The sequence below is a fragment of the Zygotorulaspora mrakii genome, chromosome 4 (genome assembly GCF_013402915.1).
Source record: "Zygotorulaspora mrakii chromosome 4, complete sequence".
NCBI classification, from domain to species: domain Eukaryota; kingdom Fungi; phylum Ascomycota; class Saccharomycetes; order Saccharomycetales; family Saccharomycetaceae; genus Zygotorulaspora; species Zygotorulaspora mrakii.
The window spans coordinates 98903-118225 of record NC_050722.1 but is presented as its reverse complement, the minus strand read 5'-3'; the positions used below and the strand labels follow the sequence as shown (position 1 = coordinate 118225).

The 19323-nt window shown below is 40.0% G+C and overlaps 10 protein-coding genes across 10 annotated transcripts; 5 read left to right on the top strand and 5 right to left on the bottom strand.

Moving 5' to 3' along the window:
* Positions 1–33: 33 nt before the first annotated feature.
* MGS1 (ssDNA-dependent ATPase MGS1) lies at positions 34–1818 on the bottom strand (the record flags this gene model as incomplete). Its single annotated transcript, XM_037288177.1, has 1 exon — positions 34–1818. The coding sequence occupies one exon, from the start codon at positions 1816–1818 to the stop codon at positions 34–36; it is 1785 nt and encodes a 594-aa protein (XP_037144072.1).
* A 518-nt stretch (positions 1819–2336) lies between these two features.
* Positions 2337–3266, bottom strand: PHO13 (4-nitrophenylphosphatase; the record flags this gene model as incomplete). The annotated part of the gene is made up of 1 exon (XM_037288176.1): positions 2337–3266. The coding sequence occupies one exon, from the start codon at positions 3264–3266 to the stop codon at positions 2337–2339; it is 930 nt and encodes a 309-aa protein (XP_037144071.1).
* Positions 3267–3681: 415 nt separating this feature from the next.
* Positions 3682–5391, top strand: ALG9 (dolichyl-P-Man:Man(6)GlcNAc(2)-PP-dolichol alpha-1,2-mannosyltransferase; the record flags this gene model as incomplete). Its single annotated transcript, XM_037288175.1, has 1 exon — positions 3682–5391. One exon carries the CDS (start codon positions 3682–3684, stop codon positions 5389–5391), a length of 1710 nt encoding a protein of 569 aa, XP_037144070.1.
* A 107-nt stretch (positions 5392–5498) lies between these two features.
* ADE12 (adenylosuccinate synthase) lies at positions 5499–6797 on the bottom strand (the record flags this gene model as incomplete). The annotated part of the gene is made up of 1 exon (XM_037288174.1): positions 5499–6797. One exon carries the CDS (start codon positions 6795–6797, stop codon positions 5499–5501), a length of 1299 nt encoding a protein of 432 aa, XP_037144069.1.
* A 1012-nt stretch (positions 6798–7809) lies between these two features.
* POP1 (ribonuclease P/MRP protein subunit POP1) lies at positions 7810–10458 on the top strand (the record flags this gene model as incomplete). The annotated part of the gene is made up of 1 exon (XM_037288173.1): positions 7810–10458. One exon carries the CDS (start codon positions 7810–7812, stop codon positions 10456–10458), a length of 2649 nt encoding a protein of 882 aa, XP_037144068.1.
* A 985-nt stretch (positions 10459–11443) lies between these two features.
* Positions 11444–12723, bottom strand: AIM6 (Aim6p; the record flags this gene model as incomplete). Its single annotated transcript, XM_037288172.1, has 2 exons — positions 11444–11726; positions 11777–12723. The coding sequence occupies 2 exons, from the start codon at positions 12721–12723 to the stop codon at positions 11444–11446; spliced, it is 1230 nt and encodes a 409-aa protein (XP_037144067.1).
* Positions 12724–12762: 39 nt separating this feature from the next.
* On the top strand, positions 12763–13395 carry HG535_0D00450 (uncharacterized protein; the record flags this gene model as incomplete). Its single annotated transcript, XM_037288171.1, has 1 exon — positions 12763–13395. The coding sequence occupies one exon, from the start codon at positions 12763–12765 to the stop codon at positions 13393–13395; it is 633 nt and encodes a 210-aa protein (XP_037144066.1).
* A 738-nt stretch (positions 13396–14133) lies between these two features.
* Positions 14134–15606, top strand: GUD1 (guanine deaminase; the record flags this gene model as incomplete). The annotated part of the gene is made up of 1 exon (XM_037288170.1): positions 14134–15606. One exon carries the CDS (start codon positions 14134–14136, stop codon positions 15604–15606), a length of 1473 nt encoding a protein of 490 aa, XP_037144065.1.
* A 69-nt stretch (positions 15607–15675) lies between these two features.
* SSU72 (RNA polymerase II subunit A C-terminal domain phosphatase) lies at positions 15676–16296 on the bottom strand (the record flags this gene model as incomplete). Its single annotated transcript, XM_037288169.1, has 1 exon — positions 15676–16296. The coding sequence occupies one exon, from the start codon at positions 16294–16296 to the stop codon at positions 15676–15678; it is 621 nt and encodes a 206-aa protein (XP_037144064.1).
* A 554-nt stretch (positions 16297–16850) lies between these two features.
* On the top strand, positions 16851–19256 carry HG535_0D00420 (uncharacterized protein; the record flags this gene model as incomplete). Its single annotated transcript, XM_037288168.1, has 1 exon — positions 16851–19256. The coding sequence occupies one exon, from the start codon at positions 16851–16853 to the stop codon at positions 19254–19256; it is 2406 nt and encodes an 801-aa protein (XP_037144063.1).
* Between the last annotated feature and the right edge of the window lie 67 nt (positions 19257–19323).

The window sequence follows — 19323 nt, the reverse complement described above, 5'->3', positions numbered from 1 at the left end:
TGCATCTTTTTTTATTATATTTTCTTCAGTCTATCATAAACTATCATAATCGAGATCTGGATCTCTCTTGGTCCCTAAATGCTGCCCTTTAAGGAATTGTAGATCTTCTTTGTCTTCACATTGACGAATTATTTCGTCTGGTAGATAGCTCTGCTTGACCTTACCATCTATGTAATCTGGGTTGTACTTGTACCCTTTATGATACCCTAATCCTTTCATTAGCTCAGTTGGGGCATTTCTGATATGCAACGGGATTTCACTAGATGCCATGCTATATGTGTTTTCATGTAACATAGATTTCAGTTGCTTCCAAGCGCGATACAAGTCGACAGATTTTGGAGCTCTTGCTAAGGCTACGCAACATTGTGCGAGAGCCAAGTCTGCCTCTGGCAATCCAATTTTCATCACAGCATCATGTGCAGCTACTGCTAAGGGTAGTAGTGTATTATCTCTATTTCCAATATCCTCACTCGCAATTCTGATCATTCTACGAGCAATATACAATGGATCTTCGCCTCCCTGCAGCATTCGGGCTAAATAGTATAATGATGCATTCTCATCAGAGCCTCTTATTGCTTTGTGAAATGCAGATATTGTGTCGTAATGATTGTCTCCACTAGTGTCATAGTAAGTACTGATTCCTTCTGAGCTTTTGTTGGTAAGAATCGATCTTACTTCATCAACTGTGAGTTCTTTTCCATCTTGAATTGTTCTAGTTGAAACTTCTATCATCTCTAACAAGTTCAATGCTCTTCTGATATCTCCTACCGAAAGATTTACTATGTATTCCAGCACTACTCTGGACAGTTTCAATGGTTTTCCCACTTTCCACACATGATTTCGCAATCTATTTAATAGCGCCACACCTCTCGATAATACAATACAACTTTCATTCGTGTTCAGTTTTTCTAATACAAATACATGGCATCTGCTAATAAGAGCATTATTCAATTGGAAACTAGGATTTTCTGTCGTTGCACCAATTAATACTATGTCACCATTTTCAACGTACGGCAGCAGTAAGTCTTGTTGATTCTTATTAAATCGATGAATCTCGTCAATAAATAGAACCGTCCTTCGCTTTGTTAGGTGATAATCATTTTTCGCTTTATCAAAGATTGAACGCAGTTCCTGGGTATTCGCTTTTGTTGCGCTTGTCTCGACCAGATGATATGTCACACCATTGTTGCTCGCTGTCCCCGTTAGTAGCCTTGCTAATGAAGTTTTTCCAACTCCAGGCGGCCCCCATAAAATCATTGACGGTATAATACCCTCTTTGATATATTTAAATAGAGTTCCATTTTCTTGGGAAAGAATGTGCTGTTGACCAACATATTCACGTATATCTTTGGGTCGCAGCTTTTCGCTTAACGGCAGATGACTGATCCTCTGCAAGTGTCGTAATTCATACGTATTGCTGTTGTTTGAGGATTCTTTTTTCACTCTCTTGGAATCTTGGGTATCTTCTGAAGGAAATGCCGATTTACCTGGTGGAATTCCATTCGATGTCTCTGCATCCAAATCTATAACTGTTGCATCTGCTTCCTTACGCCTCCTCTTCTTTATGCCCCCAAGAACACTTGTCAAAGTCGGTTGCTTCCCAGTACTGTGATTGCTAGTCGCGCAGCTATCTAAATGCGCATTGATTGAGGAGTAAGGGATTGTCTTGTTACAGACCGGACATGCAATTAATTGCTCAGACGATAACTTGGATTTATTGGACATAGGAATGCAGAAAAGTATCCAAGGCGCTTGTTCTCTTCTATATGAAACCCGAATACATAACGCTTTAGTCATTATGACAGAATTTGATTCCATATTACCAACAGTAACGCGACAGAAGAGATCAAAATATAAGAGCTGTCTCTAAAAAATTAAATTACATATGAAAAAGAAAAAAGGTAAACATTACAGCCAAAACTCATCTAATAGTCTTTCATATAATGCGAGACGTTATACTGAATATACTGCCATCGCAAGTTACAGTTATAAGCCTACTCCTCTCTACTTATGATGACAAGAGTGGCCTCGCATGAACCATCACAGGAAAACTCTCTCTAGAAACTGTGAATGACATGGGGGGCAAAGCACAGATATATGCAGATCTTTGTCATGTTAACCCTCTCGCTTACGTATTTTTTACTGTTTTTTCCTATATTCCTTTCTAGAATTTATATTTGGTTTTTATTTTGTTCATTTTAGAGTAAGATGTAGATTCCAGAACAAAAAAGTAAAATATACCAAAACAAATAGTTGTTATGATATTCCACATATAATTCGGAACAAAAAATAAACATTCTATAGACGTGGTAATTACGAAATTATCTATCTGAAGACTATGAGGATGTCAATTCATAAACATCTCCTAGCTTCTCTGCGTAATATTTGGGTTGAGGATGGTCTCCGTCTTCTTCCAAAGCTCTTTCTTCAGTTTCAATACCAGTCAATACCAAAAGAGTTCCACCCAAGCTTCCTTCAACACCAAATCTGATATCGGTATTTAATCTGTCACCAACCATACAGCATTTGGATTTATCCAAATTCTTTGCAGAAACAATTGTATTAAGCATATTTATATTTGGTTTACCACAATAAACTGGCGTCCTTCCCGATGAACAGGCAAGTGAAGCAATTGTGGATCCAGCACCAGGGAAGATAAAGCCCTTTTGAGGGAATGTAGAGTCAACATTAGTACCAACAAAATGAACACTATCTTCCTTTTGCAGATATTGTAAACTCACGGCCAAACGGTGGTAGTTCACTTTCGTATCCAAGCCTGCGACAACACAGTGCACATCTGGATCAAGACCATTGACCAAAAATGGTGAGGTCTTGAAATCAAATGTTTCATCTAATCTTGGATCCCCACCACCTAATGATTCGTATCCCATCAGACTCAATTCCTCCGAAATACCTGATTCACCAAAAACCCAAACTTTATCTTTTCCCGGTTGCAATTTCAAGAAATCACGAACATACACTGCAGAGGCATATCCGGAAGTGAATATTTGATCCTCCGAAACTTCGATACCAAAACCAGCGAACTTTTTTGTGTAGGCAGCACGAGATTTGGTGGAGTTGTTTGTGACAAATATTAGCTTCTTGCCTAAATCAGTTAATAGTTTCAAAGTCTCTTTAATACTTGGTAAAAGGTGTGAACCTAGCCACAAAACACCATCACAATCGAACAAGAAACTGTCGAAGCTGTCCAAGAATTCCTGCGCAACTGCCTTAGATTTTATTTTGATAGGTCCAGTTAAAGTCATTTTTATAGTTAATAATGTAGCTCCCTAACGATAGCGCTCACTTCTTAGAAAGTGCAAAACTTTAAGTTGCATTTTGAGACTTGAGTTGTTTTAACTACCGTTATTTGATTTCCTCACAAGTTTGTCGGCATGTCTCTCACTCAGGTGTTAATTCCGCTTCTGGACCTAGAATTAACAACACACGAAAAAGATCCATAAGAGGACAAGAAACGCAATTGCAATGAGACCGTTTCATTGACTTTGTAAATCATTTACCTGAATCGCCACTGTTAAAAACAGTACCGATCGCTTTTTGTTATTTGTAGGACCCCCATGTGCCCTTAATCTCTTCAAACTTGCCCAAATTGTTGGTCGTAAACAATTGAGCGAGATCTTCCTTAAGAGCCACATAGTTTCGTAAAGAACAACGAATGAAATGACTATCACCAAGGAGCGTGAGGGACCCAAAGAGCAATTAACCTACACTATGAAAAGCTGCAAATTGATAACCGGAACATTAATTATACTTCTAGCGTTTTCGAGGGTTTTCTTGCAGCCAATTTTTTCAATAATATCGGATTGCGATGAGACGTTCAATTATTGGGAACCATTGAATCTACTCGTCAGAGGTTTTGGTAAGCAAACATGGGAATACTCCCCAGAATATTCAATTCGTTCATGGGCTTTCCTCTTGCCGTTTGCTAGTCTGCTGTATCCGCTGAACAAGGCGTTAGCATTTAATGCAGAATGGAATTTTTATATTGTTAGAGGATTGCTTGGCTTTGGCAGCTTCATACTAGAAATAAGTTTACATCGAGAGATTTCAAGAACGCTTTCAATTTCTATTGCCAATTACTGGTTGCTTTTTCAAATTTTCAATCCGGGTTGGTTTCATGCATCAGTTGAGTTATTGCCTTCAGCAATAGCAATGCTACTCTGCCTTGGGTCTTCTAAACATGCATTAAACTATTTATCGACTGATTCCACATCGAGCTTCTTGGCAAGCATTACCTTCAATTTAATTGGTGGTGTTCTGGGTTGGCCGTTCGTTTTGGTATTGAGTTTGCCAATCTGTTTACATTATTTGTTTCACCATAAATTGATTGTTACAGTGAGGACCGTGTTCGATTCATTGGTCATTGTCTCTCTAGTAGTTGCAGCCACATTCACACTTGACTCTTTGTTTTATGGAAAGTTTACTCCTGTATCCTGGAACATCTTTTGGTATAACGTAATAAATGCTGATGCCTCCTCAGGGCCTAACATCTTTGGTGTGGAGTCTTGGACATATTATGTTTTCAATCTTTTCCTGAATTTCCCGTTACCTGTCCTTATTTTAAGTATCATCGGCATTTCACGTAAGAGATTATGGCCATTATGGCTATCATTGATTACATGGTTACTTATTTTTACATCGCAGCCTCATAAGGAAGAGAGGTTTTTGTATCCAATTTATTCATTGCTATCTTTGGCAGCTGCTGTTGGGTTTTCTACACTATTAAAATCAGTCAACAGGTGCAAATTGACAAGGTCTGTGATTAAGTTGTGCATCATTGCATTCGTTATTATACAAGCAACATCGAGAATTATGGCGATATTAGATAACTACAGTGCTCCATTGGATGTCTATTCGACATTGTACGATTTGAATAATGAGAGTGATGATATTGTTAACGTGTGTACTGGTCGCGAATGGTACCATTTCCCAAACTCTTTTTTTCTCCCAGATAATTACAGACTAAGGTTTGTTTCTTCAGGGTTTGATGGGCTACTGCCTGGCGATTTCAGCGAAGAAGGTAACATTTTTTCAAAGATAAGAAAGATCCCAAAAGGAATGAACAAGAAAAATATTTTTGATGAAGGAAAATTATGGCCAATTTCCAAATGTGACTATTTTGTTGATATAACTTCCGATGTCAATGAAAGAAAAGATGCATTTGATCCTAATTCAATGCCTCAAGGATGGATCGCTCATTCTTGCGCCAAGTTCGTAGACGTTGAAAATTCAAAAATTTTAGGAAGATCATTTTACTTTCCCACTAGCATTGCTGAACTCTTATCTTCTAACTATGCTGAATATTGGAGCAAAATATATGGCACAGAAAAAGTTGACTACTGCCTGTTTGAGCAGGTAAAAAACGTTTGATATACAGTACGAGATAAATTTTTCAATTATTGTAATTCAAATTTGCAACAAACAAATAACGATTATATCTTTGCATATATATTGAAAAGTTACCACAGTTCATTTTTCTAAACATCGATGTGCAACATGGAATCTCTTGATGGCCCGGTACCGACCCATTCAACTGGGACGCCAACAAAATCCTCAATGAATTTTAAATATTTCTTAGCATTTTCAGGAAGATCAGCATAATTGGTGACCTTTGTTATGTCTTGATCCCATCCTGGTAACGTAACATATTTAACTTCAACTTTGCCTAAAGTGGTTAAATCCTCAGGGAATAAATCCAATTCTTTACCATTTAGGAAATAAGAGACACCGATTGGGATTTCCTTGAAAGTATCCAGAACATCTAGTTTGGTAACATTCAAACTGGTATAACCGTTGATCAAAGTGGAGTACTTTAGTATAACAAGATCTAACCAACCACAACGACGTTTACGACCAGTTGTAACACCAAATTCAGCACCGATGTTTTGTAATTTTTCACCATTAGCATTCAATTGTTCAGTTGGGAAAGGACCTTCTCCAACTCTTGTAGTATAAGCCTTTACAACACCATAAACTTTATCTATAGTACGCGGAGGAATACCTAAACCAGTGATAACACCACCAATACCTGTATTTGAAGAGGTAACATATGGATATGTACCAAAATCGATGTCCAACATAAGAGCGTTGGCACCTTCAACAAGAATGCTCTTCTTTTCTGCAATCGCTTTGTGGATGAAAACGACAGAATCGACAATGAAGGGTTTCAGTTCTTCTTTGTATTTTTTGAATCTGGCTAATTCTTCATCAGCATCATAGTCAAAATCACCATAACGCTGTTTTCTTGTCTCGAGTAACCTATTATACTTGACGACAAATTCATCCCAAGAGCCTTCATTGTCATTGACCAAGTGATGAACTCTAAGTCCGGATCTTGAGGCCTTTGTAGAGTAAGTTGGACCAATCCCCTTACCAGTGGTACCGATATTCTTACCATCCTTTGCTGCACCAGATAGTTCCAATTCTCTTAGCTTATCGGTACGTTGGTGAAAGTCAAACACTAAATGAGCCCTGGAGGAGATGAATAGTCTACCTCTTGCGTTAGTCAATCCCTTTGCTTCCAAAGTTTCCAATTCTTTGAAGAACGATGGAACATGAATGACGACACCGTTACCTAGCAGATTCTGACAATACGGGTTCACCAATCCCGATGGCAACATGTGAAAGTCGTACTTAACACCATCAACCACGATAGTGTGTCCAGCATTGTTACCACCAGCACAACGGGCAACAATGTCGTACTTGCCAACTAGCAAGTCAACCAATTTACCTTTGCCTTCATCACCCCATTGGGCACCTAAGACAACATTAACCATCGCTGTAAAGTCTCGATAGTATGCAAAGCTCTTCTTTCGTCGAATCGAAACGAATATCTATTATTATGAACGTATGTTATTGAAAACCTACGTTGCAGTCTCCCGAACCAAGTGGAAACTGAAAAAGTTTAAAGAGAAGAAACATATATAACAAGGCTGCAAAATCAAGAATTGTTTAGTAGTAAAATTATCATTAAATTTATGAAATAAAAGTAGTCGTGCTTGAGCAAAAATTGTATGAAAAAGTAAAATTTGAGTCTACCTGAGAGACATCGGTTAAAAACAGATAATTTCACGCATATTTAAACAATTTCGGCCAATCTGTCCTGCCAGATATCATCAACGCAGAATACAAAAAAAGAAAAACAAGATGCCAATTCTATCTTCCGTTTCTCGAGCACCCCCAGTGGTGCTGCATACGGTCACACCTCCGGAGACCTGAGGGCTCCATCATGACTAGCTGTCACACTTACACACTTTTACATTTTCAGTGTTAGTATGGTGATATATGGTGACATATGGTGATATGTGATGATTTTGCTAATTTACTCGTTGATAATGCCTAAGATTCATTTATTCTTTAAATGAATTGTGTCGCGATATGATGAAAGGCCTCGATTATGCAGCGAAAAGAAGCTTAAGAATTCGACTTCTTCCCGGACGCGTTTTCTTGCTGACTTCTCCTGACCGTATTGGCTGATGGAAGGAGAGGCAAGAAGGAAAAGAAAGAACATTGTTTTCGTACGAGATGCTTTTTGGAAACCAAACTTACCCGGGAAGGGACTTTCGAGGAGACGTTACCCGGATAAACGGGGTTACCCGGCTCAAAAAGTTACCCGACGTCAAAGTCTAGGTTGATTGCTTACTATGAAAAAGAGCGCTCTGTTATGTGAGATGATGCCAATTTCGAAAAAGATGAGATGAGGTCAACCCGAATCCTATCGACAGTGCTTGAAGGAGTATATTGCGTGGAGAACCGGAGCTGCACAGGATAGTAAACGGGTGTGCCAGGATGAGTAGTGGCGTGACTGGCGGCAAGAAGCAGCTGAATAGAAACCAGCTGTTCAAGAGACAGAAGATCAGAAATGCGCGGACTATAAGGGCAGAAGCAGTTCGTTTTGACGTTAAGCAGAACGTTGCGGGATCCAATGCGGGCAGACTGGAGGGCGGCAACAATTTGTCGGAATCCGGTGGAATTCTCAAAGTGGCGGAATTCGTTTCTTCTCGTGAATTCGAACTGAAGGAATTGCAATTGGCAATGCGGACTTCGAAGAGTGCCAATTCCACGAGAGTATTCCAGTCTCTGCCGCGCAAACTTCGTCGCAGGACCGCCTCGCACAATGTCAAGCGCATACCGAAGAGAATGCGCAATCGAGCAATGCGTGAAATGGCCAAGAATGATCAGAGAGTTGTATCACCTGGATCGAAGAGTAATGGCTCCGTCTTCAAGAAAACAAAGAGAAACCATGGCCTGTCAGCAAGAGCACTTTACAGAGCAAAAATGTCAGTTAAACTGTTGAGGTTAGCCAGCAAGTCAGCTTCGATGAAACTTGCATTACCAGATGGGGTATTGTCGCGAAATATAAATCTGAGATCAAAGATCAAATTTCTCAATTCGCAAATAGGAGCAAAGAGAAGGAACAATCCTGATGTTCTGAGTAGAAATAATGCGATGGGGAGCTATGATAATTGTGCGTTGAACGAACTTGCACTACCACCAAGAAACCGCATAAAATTTTTAAAAAGGCAACGGTTCTTTGCGTGGATCCCCTCGCATATATGGAATGCGAAGAGGTCGCACATGATCAAACGATGGGGCTACCAAATACCTTGGTCACCGACTCAAAAATGCTTTAGATTGACCCATCGTCTGGGAGGAAATGTTGCTTCTTCAGATGGGGCATTAGCGTTGGACACAAGCTTTTACGGTACCATGATCGTAAAAGACTCCTTGAAGAAAGACGAAAACGGAAGTAATCTAAAGGAAATAATATCCACACTTTCCGGGAGTCGATCCGTTACAAAGAAATTCAGGGATTCGAAAAATTGGTTTGAGGGATACGTTTACGATATAGAAAATGACTGCTCGACAATACTCGGTCCTGTAGATTTATTATGGATAGACGTGCATACTGTAATGATAAGATTGCACCCAGCAATATATCCAACAGTTTTCTTCGCCATACTTAGAAAGTATGGCGATAGAATCTCGTTAAGTGATTGTCGGTACTCACTCGGAAGCATCACTGTTAAAGGAGCCAAATCTTTAAATGCGCTTGCTTCAATTATGAGGACTCATAGTAAAAGCGAATCCTTCTCTCAGTTGAAAATGGCTTCTACAATCGCTGATACCTCTGTTTTACCACTGAAGGCTATGTTTGCCTTCGAATGCATTGATCCACGCCATTTATCAGCCCCAAGGCCACTGAATACATCTTCTTCAGATACTCCCACAGTCGATGATATCATCAACTTGCAGAACAATTTTCCTTCTAAAGAGATAAGCAGTATTGTTCACAAATTGACCAATTCAAAGGAAAGAGAAAATTCGTATTTTAATCAGTCGACTTTGAAACAGCTTGCTACTAGACGACAAAGGCTTATGTCAACTGATCCAGTCAATCAAACTAAAAATATGATCCCCTACAATAGCAAAACAGATCCCTCAATTCCACTTTTCATTGTAAAGAGACAAAAAAGTGACGACTGGGTGGTAATATTGCCATGGTTCTGGGTATTGCCCTTTTGGTATCAGTTGAATAGAGTTACAAGGGTATACCATATGGGGTTGAGACAGATGCAACAACTTAGTTACGAGAATAATAAATTATTTTTTCCTGATGATTTTCCCTTCACGCTTGTGGGACAAAAGGAAAACTCGATTTACAAAAGAGATACCAAAAAACTGAAATGGGATAAAAAAGCACCAGGAAAACGGGTTTCATTCGATAAGATTTTGGATATTCACAAAGATGTTCTTCCATCCTTTCAAGGCGAAATTGGTGATTACTTTAGCTGTGATTGGAAATTATTACAAATTTTGAGGAATGGTTTAAAATACCTAACAAGGGATGGAAAAACTCTAGGACATTGCAATGAAAATAAGACCACACAGTTCGACAGCTATGGAGCAAGAGATATCCAGGTTTTGAACGACCTTTTCGAGTATTACAAAGATATCGTCAACAAAGATACGTATGATATCACTCAGGACTTTTCATTACCAATTGAATTGACTGTGAATACAAGGGCAGAACCAAGGGAAATCGACTGGGAGAAATCAGCGCAGTCTTCAATAAATGAAACTCCTCTACAGGTGACTGCCATATCATGCACGTGTGTTGGAAAAGGCCATCCAACAGACAACTCTCGTATTTATCAGATTCCACTGGAAGATGCTGATTATTGGAAAAAAGTTAGCGCAGGACTCTATCGTTCTGATGGCAGAAAAGATAATGAGACAAAACATCCACTGCCCAACATTCACGATCTTGTTGGTTTCATTACAACCGGCGCTTACCATCTCGCCGAAGGCAAAGGTGTTGCGCAGGGATTTATAGATGCAGAAGTTGCGCGAAAACGCACAAGCAGACACTTACTGATACGCAATGTGGGTACCAATACTTATAGACTCGTGGAATGGAATTTCATTCCAATGTAAATCCATGTAAATATTATATTAATTAGCATACGGGCCTTAACACAGTTTCATTTTTTTTACTATTGTGCATTACATGAAGGTTACCCCCCCTTTGAAGCATCGTCACTTTCTTCGATAAAAATTTTTAAGTATAAAATCCAGCGTGCGAAAGTTTTCGTTTTATTTATTTGCCGTTACTTTACAATTCTTTTTAAATCCTCATACTTACCTTAAGATGTCAGGGGAGATCAACAAGTCCATCTGACCGGGTGTACATCTTCAATCTGGGGAATGCTATGCATTTATCTGTTCGGCTCAGTCGAACGAAGTAATGATGTAAGTTTCCTCGTCAATGCACATACGAGCGAAGAGTATACTTGCTGACGTTTCATTTCCTCGTTCTCAATATCATTTCAGCAATGCTGTATGGTATTGAGGCCCTTTTTTCTTCTGCCTGGAGAAGCATGGCACTGAGTACAATCAGTGCTGGGGAAGTCGGGGTTCTTTAGGAGAATCTTAACAAACGTTCTTTCTTTGGAAGAGTTTTTCACATTTCTTTTCAACTTCATTGATTCCGCTGAAGTTAATTCAATGAGAAGGTTTAACGATTTTTGAGGAGTGAGTGTGATAAATGACATTGAATGTACCTTCTGCGGAGGGTGAATGCTTGTTTTGATATTACTTTACTGTTCCTCGGAACGATAGAGTAAAAATTCTGAAGAGTTTCGATAGAAATGGGTGGGTCTTATAATTTTTGATTTATCTTTCATTTTATTCCTCCAAATTTTAATTTTGGAAATTCTTATATCAATCATATATCAGGAGATGTATGAGAAGAAATAACTATTAAGTGAAGAATTTATGTAAGCGTTGTGAAGATGATTTAAAAAATAAAAGATTCATAAAACTAAAAACTTGTTGCACGGTGAAGATCATCAACATTCAGTAAATCTGAGTGTATATCGTAGACTTGCTGGCGCCAGAGCGTTTTCAATGTGTTTTCTGGTCAAGCTGGTACACCCCATATTCTAGTCTTCAAATTTTTCTCATGATTTTCATCTATAAGAGATCTTATGCAATTAATGTGTGAACGAACTAAATGGTTTGTCCACATTGTTTTCGCTTTTGAAATACTACAATGCTTCATAATATCATCAAAGGAAGCTGATGATGTTATCGAAGTATTTGGAATCATTGATTCTAAATCTAAAAGATCAGCATCTAGGAAGACGTGACGTTTACCTGAATAATAATAACCTTCATCGCCATTTCCATTGTTGATTACTTCCCTGTCTTTTGGATAATTACCAGTTAGTATGATCGTGATTTGATTGTAAACGACTTTCCCATTTCCATGTCATAAAAGGATATGTATTCTTGATCTATCAATGGTTTCAGATATTTATCCATTAATAAATGATAAGTCATTTCGGAATCCATGGATTTAAAATCAATGTACAACAGTAAAGTTGTCTCTGGAGAATTAAAGAACACACCATTTTTCTTACTTGTTCCTCGACAGTTAACTTGATCTAGCATATCTCTCAATGGTTTTGTGTAAAGTTGATCTAAATTTTGATTTACTGGATCCAAATAGTCTTCATTATGCCCTACGGCCAGTGCGAACTGATTCATCATCCCGCTATCGTCATCTTCTCCGTTTTCATCATTGTTATCGTTGGTTTCATCCCGTGTCTCGGGAACGATCCAAACATCAGCTTCAACACTACTAGCACCAAATGCCAACGCTTCAAAAAGAGGGATCTTTCTCCAATAGTCATTATGTGAATGTATCGGCCTTGGATCTACTCCCTTTGTTAATCTCGCCACGATGGAATCGTAAGGTGCGCATTTATCGCCCCTGCCCACATCGCCACTACCATGATTGTTGTCATTAAAATCTTGGTTCGTGTAGTCGGTGTACAGATATTGCTTGAAAAGGTCATAGTATTGTGATACCGCAACATCCATTGGCTCCAGGACACCTGCCGTATTCTTCGCCGCCCTCTGCCTGTGATCGACATCCATAATTCGTAAGAGATGAACTTTAAAGAACCGCAGGAGCTCTTTACCACTGATGCCTAGACGATCAATGCGCAGGAATAGCTCCTTTGTGTCGTCTCTCTTGCTGAGCACTGGAAAAAGCAAATCAGGAGGAGAACTGGAGCGCCAGTGAGAGTAACGAGAATGACGCAATTTAGTACTGCTTCGATGAATCGAAAATAGCGTCAGTATCACGACGAAATAGAAGAAAAATGCAACTGACCAGGACTTTAAACCTATCATTGGGCTGAGCTGAACTAGGCTGCACCGAGCGGTACTGTAATGATGTGCGAACGATGGCCCCGGATCCCGAACCGAAGTGTAGCCTTTTCCGCAAGACCTCCAAAGACCCCCAACAACGCTTGGATTGATAAAGGTAAACCCAAGGTATTACAGCTTTATCTGCGAACTTCTGCCAAGTCAAACTCGAACCGTCTCTCTCCAGAAGACACAAAAATAGAAATCGATGAGTTACCGCGCTCAGGAGCCGTCTCCGACTATTTAAAGCACCAAATCCTACGGGCACAGCATACTCCCAAAATGCGCACCGCATTGCAAGCTCTATTCAGCTCTTTTTGGGCTACCTTCATCCGCAGATGCGTCTATATATTTGTACATATATGTACATATGCTGCCCATCGATTTGTGTCCGATGGCCGCAGAGAACAGACAGTTTTGCACAGACCTTGCACCTTGTGCTCTCCCTCCCCCTTTGCCACGTTCACGCTGCTGTGTACCTCTCCACATTATGCCTTTTTGTGTCTGATAGAAAGACAATTTACACACAGGCATGCGCCCTGCAAAACTTTTGCCAAGAAAAATGCCAGAAAGACAGCATGGGCACTGCATCCCGTCACGCAAGTGCCCAAACGGACAGATCCCAAGAGCGCCGTTTTTGCTAGAAACTGCTCATAATGATGTACAGTTGACTAGGTTCAGCATACGAGTGAATGAGCACTTTTGAGTTGATTGGTCGCTCCTACCTGCCTGTTGCCTACAAGATAGGCTGACAGACAAGTTTCGAGAAACCCGTAGACCCGCGCCGCGGTGACGATCATAAAACATCCGAAAATGTTGCCTGACTTCTGCGGGGCACAAAGCTTCCTAATGCGGCTCGCACTACCATATGGAAAGTTCGGCGCTGGCCCAAATAGGAAACCGCAAAATTCGAGGGTGTCGGAATGTCCAGAGAGAAATGTCCATGCAAAACGATGTCCGAGAACTTGGCATGTGCCCACGTACGATCGGACACACGAAAATATTCCGCGCTGTCTATTTTTTTCGTGTTTTTCGACTCGTGCCATGTGACACATACGAGATCTTGTCCGGTCCACGTTTTGCTCCCGTCTTACCCCCCGTCTTGCGTCCGCCTCCCTTTCCGTGCGGAATGGCCGGAGTTGCCAGAGTTGTTCCGGAATGGCCGGTCGGGAAGCTGAGATATAAAAAATAATCATGACTGCCAGTGTCAGATATGCAGACCTCGCTGGAGGAAACGACACAGGCTTATCTCTCTATCTGTACTAAAACGACGGTAATGCTCGATTTTCTTATGCTAGGGGTAGTGTATATATAAGAGCGGTAGCAGTGTGTTAGCGGAATGACGACTTTTGATGTACTAGGAAACCAACCAGGTTAACAGGTTAACGTAGCAAAATGATTTCACTTCTCAAAAATGAGCCGGCGAGCTTTATAGTTTTTTATGGCACCTTCATCGACACGCCGGTCTTGGGCGAACTCAGAATCAGACACAAAACGTCTGTAGGCGTTTGCATGTCAGAGAGCGAGGAAAAAGGCAGTATACGATTCATTATCGAGGATTCTGAAGACCCCCTGGCCGACGCACTTGCGTACGATTCGCAATTGTCGGAATCGGATGTTACGGTCATCGATGGGCTCAGCATGGGCGAGGCTGGCGACGGTTCAAGCACGTTTTTCTTCCCGGGGTTCATTGACACGCATATCCACGCGTCACAATATCCAAATGCAGGTATTTTTGGTAACTCTACTTTACTTGATTGGCTGGAGACTTATACGTTCCCATTAGAGTCCTCGTTGAAGGATCTTGAGATTGCGAACGTGGTTTACTCCAAGGTAGTCGATAGAACTTTAGCCAATGGCACTACAACAGCGTCGTATTACACAACGATCGATCCTGAGTCGACCAAATTGATGGGCGAGATCTGCTCAGCGAGGAACCAGCGTGCGCTGATCGGCAAAGTTTGCATGGACACAAACAGCCCTGATTTTTACATTGAGTCTACTGAGGAGTGTTTGAAAAGCTGTGAGAATGTGATTAATTATCTGCAAAAAGATCTGCGCGACCCCAAAGTTCAGCCAGTGCTTACTCCCAGATTTGCGCCAACTTGCTCAGAAGACTTGATGAAAAAGTTGGGTGCCTTGTCACAAAAATACGGGGGGCTGCACATACAGACACATCTTTCAGAAAATGATAACGAAATTCGTTGGGTTGAGGAACTATTTCCAGAATGCGACACCTATGCCGACGTCTATAATAAATTCAACCTTTTAACAGAGAAGACGGTTCTGGCTCATTGTGTTCATATTTCGCCAAAGGAGGCCAAATTAATCAAAACACGTAATTGTGGCATTTCGCATTGTCCAGTTTCGAATTCATCTATCACCTCTGGTGAATGCAGAGTTCGGTGGCTTCTGGATCAAGGAATCAACGTCGGTCTCGGAACTGACATTTCAGGAGGTTTCTCTTGTAGCATATTGGCAATAGCGAGACAAGCACATTTGGTATCAAGGCATCTGGCAATGCGTGAAACTGGTACGGAGGAGCGCGAGCATGTCAAATTATCAATGGAAGATGTACTGTATCTGGCTACCATGGGTGGCGCAAAAGCTCTTGACATGGGTGATAATTTAGGAACATTTGATATTGGTAAACAATTTGATACTCAACTGATAGACATTGAAAGTCAGGGTTCTAATGTAGACATTTTCCAATGGCAGAAGATTTCAGAAGTAATGAATGAAAAAAATAAATTTCAACCACCAAAAATTTCTCATAATGATTTGCTAGCCAAGTGGTTCTTTAACGGTGATGACAGAAATATTTTAAAAGTTTGGGTTGGAGGTAAACTTTCTCACTCTGATTGGTAAAATTGCAGGCATTATATACAATCTATAAATTTAATGTACTCACGTAATGATGTGAAAGAAAAGTTTTACTCAGTAATATGCAGGTGAATATAAAAGTGGCAATTGAGGATATTGTTTTTGCCAGTCGGTTAAAATATCCATGATACAATCTTCAAAAGGTGCCGCATTCTTATCCGATTGCTCTACTTGTCCATTTAGCATCTCTGCCAGTTTCAGTATCGCTTTACCACCAATTTTAGCGTTCTCATTATCATCTTTGATGTCAATATTTATTACATGAACAATTTTATTCAAGACGCCACCTCTATTCATCAAATCCTCACAAACAGAATCAAAACATCTCTCTTCACAAGTAAAGACGAAATCGAATGTTTTAACATTATTGTGCCATTTTTCAGGTGCTCTTTTCAATTTTCTGTTCCTATCCAGCATCTGTAAGAGACCGTTAGACTTGTAGCGATCTGCTGATTGCGATAAAAGATCATTATATATATCATTATAAGGTGTACCAAAAGGGTACACATTTGGCTTATCTATGGAGAGTCCAGGCAGTCTTACTGCAGAACCAGTTCCATATGAGCTAACATCATAACCAGCTTCTTGCAGTACTTTATGTGATTCCATCGACCGATTATTGTTTGATGCACACACGGTGCAAAACTTCAAGTCACGACTACGATAATGCGACATTCTCCAGAAGTAAACTGCAACCCAAGCTCAGCGGTATAATACTATTAAAATAGTTTAAACCGAATGCTAGTTCGACAATATTTTGAGGTTATGCGCTTCTTCTGAAGTCTAAAAAGCCGAAAAATAATCGACAGGGAAAACCATTAAGACAGGGTAAGTTTGGGTTACTTACCTAGTATAACATGATATATGCACTGTAAATCAAACTTGTTCACCGAGTAACACTATGTACGTAACTACATTAAGTACCTAGTCTTCAGCACGATGGGTAACTCGAATACATATCATATATAACGTGAAAGAATTAGAGTTACCTGATTCGTATAAAAGAGTTACCCACCAACTACTCAAAAACATTGTATCACATGACTCCACCTATTCCCTGCACTAACTTTAGTTATTTCTGTTCAAGATTTGTATAGTCGGATAGCAGTTACGCGTCTGTAGATGATGCGTTGCCGCCATTGCTTCACATTAGTTGTTTTCGATCCATTTGATATCGAGTAAGTAGTACTTCAGAAAGACATCCCTCGCCATTCTCATATCCAAGGGAAATGCCGAGCTTGGAGTCATCAAGTGATGATGAGGTCACAATTGTGGAGCAGACGATGCCGTTGAACACACCATTGGCGCATTGCAGCTCCTCAGAACCCTTAACTCCTCCAAATGAGAACGTGATAGCTTCAACTTCGAACGCTAATCAATCCGAGCAGCAGAAAAAGATTACATCTGGATGGATGGGAAGATCTTCATTTAAATCGCATTTTCAGTTTTTTTTCAAGCATGGGAGGAAAGTTGCCAGGTGCAATTACTGTGGGAAGACTTACAAAGAAGGTGAGTCTACTGGGAATTTGTCAAAACATATAACGGCTGTACATCGTTCTGTGCTGAAAGAGAAAAAAGTTCTCAAAATGCAGACACTGGATACAATGTCAAAATCTTCTAAATCACTTCACTTAACAGAGGCATTGATACGAGAATGCAACAAACATCCAGGTACTTTGGAGAGCTTACTTCTAATAACGGAGGGATTTCTTCCTTTCAATTTTGTCCGTTTAAGTACTTGGAGCCATCTCAATAGAAAATATGGGGGAAACACGTTCATTCAGTCCAGGACTACATTGACTAAAAAGATACAGCATTTTAGAGACTGTCTCAATGATACTCTGCGGCAAAATTTGAAAGATACCACTCTAGTCAACGTGCAATTGGATATATGGACAGCAGGTAACAGTCAGTCTTTTCTTGCCATTATGGTATCTTTTGCTCCAAATATTTTGAACAAAGAGCTACTTGAAGCCAGCAATGGTTCAAGGTTATTACTAAATATACACGGTGAAGCGAGCAACACTCATTTACTCGATTTTGTTAGTTTAGGGGACAAGAAACATACGGGCAAGAATATGTGTGATACATTCATGTCTGTAATGGAGGAATATGATCTTGTTGATAAACTCGGAACCATCACTATGGATAACGCTTCAAACAATGGCAACTTTCACGTTAATCTAATATACGATCATTTTAATGGACTTAGACCAAGAGGCCATCGGCTGGTTGGAAAAGTTCGTTTTATACGCTGTGCGAGTCATGTTTTGAATCTGCAATTTCAAAGGATTATCAAAAGCTTGTCCCGGAATTCTCTTTTCTCTAATGCCTTCAAAAAGATCAGAAAGCTAGCAAAAATAATGCGATATTCAACCGCAATCAACTCCAGTCTGAAAAAGAATAATTTACCTTTAATTCCTTATGAGTCTCCCACTAGGTGGCTTTTTACATGGAAGCAAGTCAAAATATTCTTAGAAAATTACAAAGCCTACAAGAATTGGCTTGGACTCGTACAGGAACGTGGTCAAGACCATTTAGTTACGAGGATTCAAGATCATATTTCGTTTGATTCTAAAACCATCAATATGTTAGCTTATTTTGTTGAGTGCGGCAAGATTTTTGATTACGTGAACAAAAAGTTCCAAGATGAAGAATATAACAATTTACCTCAAGGAGTTCCTTTATACTACCTTTTGGGACACTTTTACAAGAGTTGCCTGAACGTATCCACGGGAAAGGAAATTCCTAAATCTAAAAAAGGTATGGATTTCTCTTTTCTAAACGGCCCCGATACATTGTCCTTTGATGAAAAGAATATTGTTCTTGAAGCCATCAACGTCGCATACTTATGCTATCAAAATTATTTATCACACATTCAGGCTAACCCATTGTATTATGCGGCCGTCATGCTCGATCCAACGGCGAAACACGAGCAGCTTTACAGAATGATGGAAATTGATGAGTTCAATCTAAGGATGAACCAAGTTAACAATTTTATTAGAATGTACTTGAACGAAGAAGGCGTTGAGCTAGGTAATGGGCAGCAAGCAAGCCCGGAGCTCTCAACTATCGGGCGAGAGGAAGACTATTACAGATGCTTTAATGTTCATGAACAACCGCAACCCACCGAAACATATTCCACAGCCTCAGTATGCGACGTTAATGAAAATCTTGAGGAATGGCACAGATACCAAAGTGAGCCAGTGGCAAGTGGTCTGTCCAGGATTGACGCAATAAAATGGTGGCACGCAAATCGCTGCAAGTATCCATCTCTCTTCAAGCTAGCCATGTCTCTGTTATACACCAAAGTAAGCTCATGTGATGTAGAGCGCTGCTTTTCTCTTGCGGGAAGAGTGGTTAGGAAAGACAGAGCACGGCTTCATTATAAGAATGTACAAACTCTAATGCTTTTAAGAGATCGGTTTTTGAAATTTGGCTTTTACAAGCCTTCTCCGATTCTCGTGCTAGACTCAGAAAATGAGACAGACCTCGACCTTGATAATGAAAACAATGACATAGATTGTTACCTATCAGACAGTTCTGAGGAAATGCATGACAGCCAAGATGACAGTGCTGCAACTGCAAGGCTTACGTCTCAAGAGGGCATTAATACACCTGGCTCAGCTATGTAAATTATGAGAAGGCCACCGTCATCGTAGATATTTCATTTCACATTCTTAATCCAAATATCATAAATCT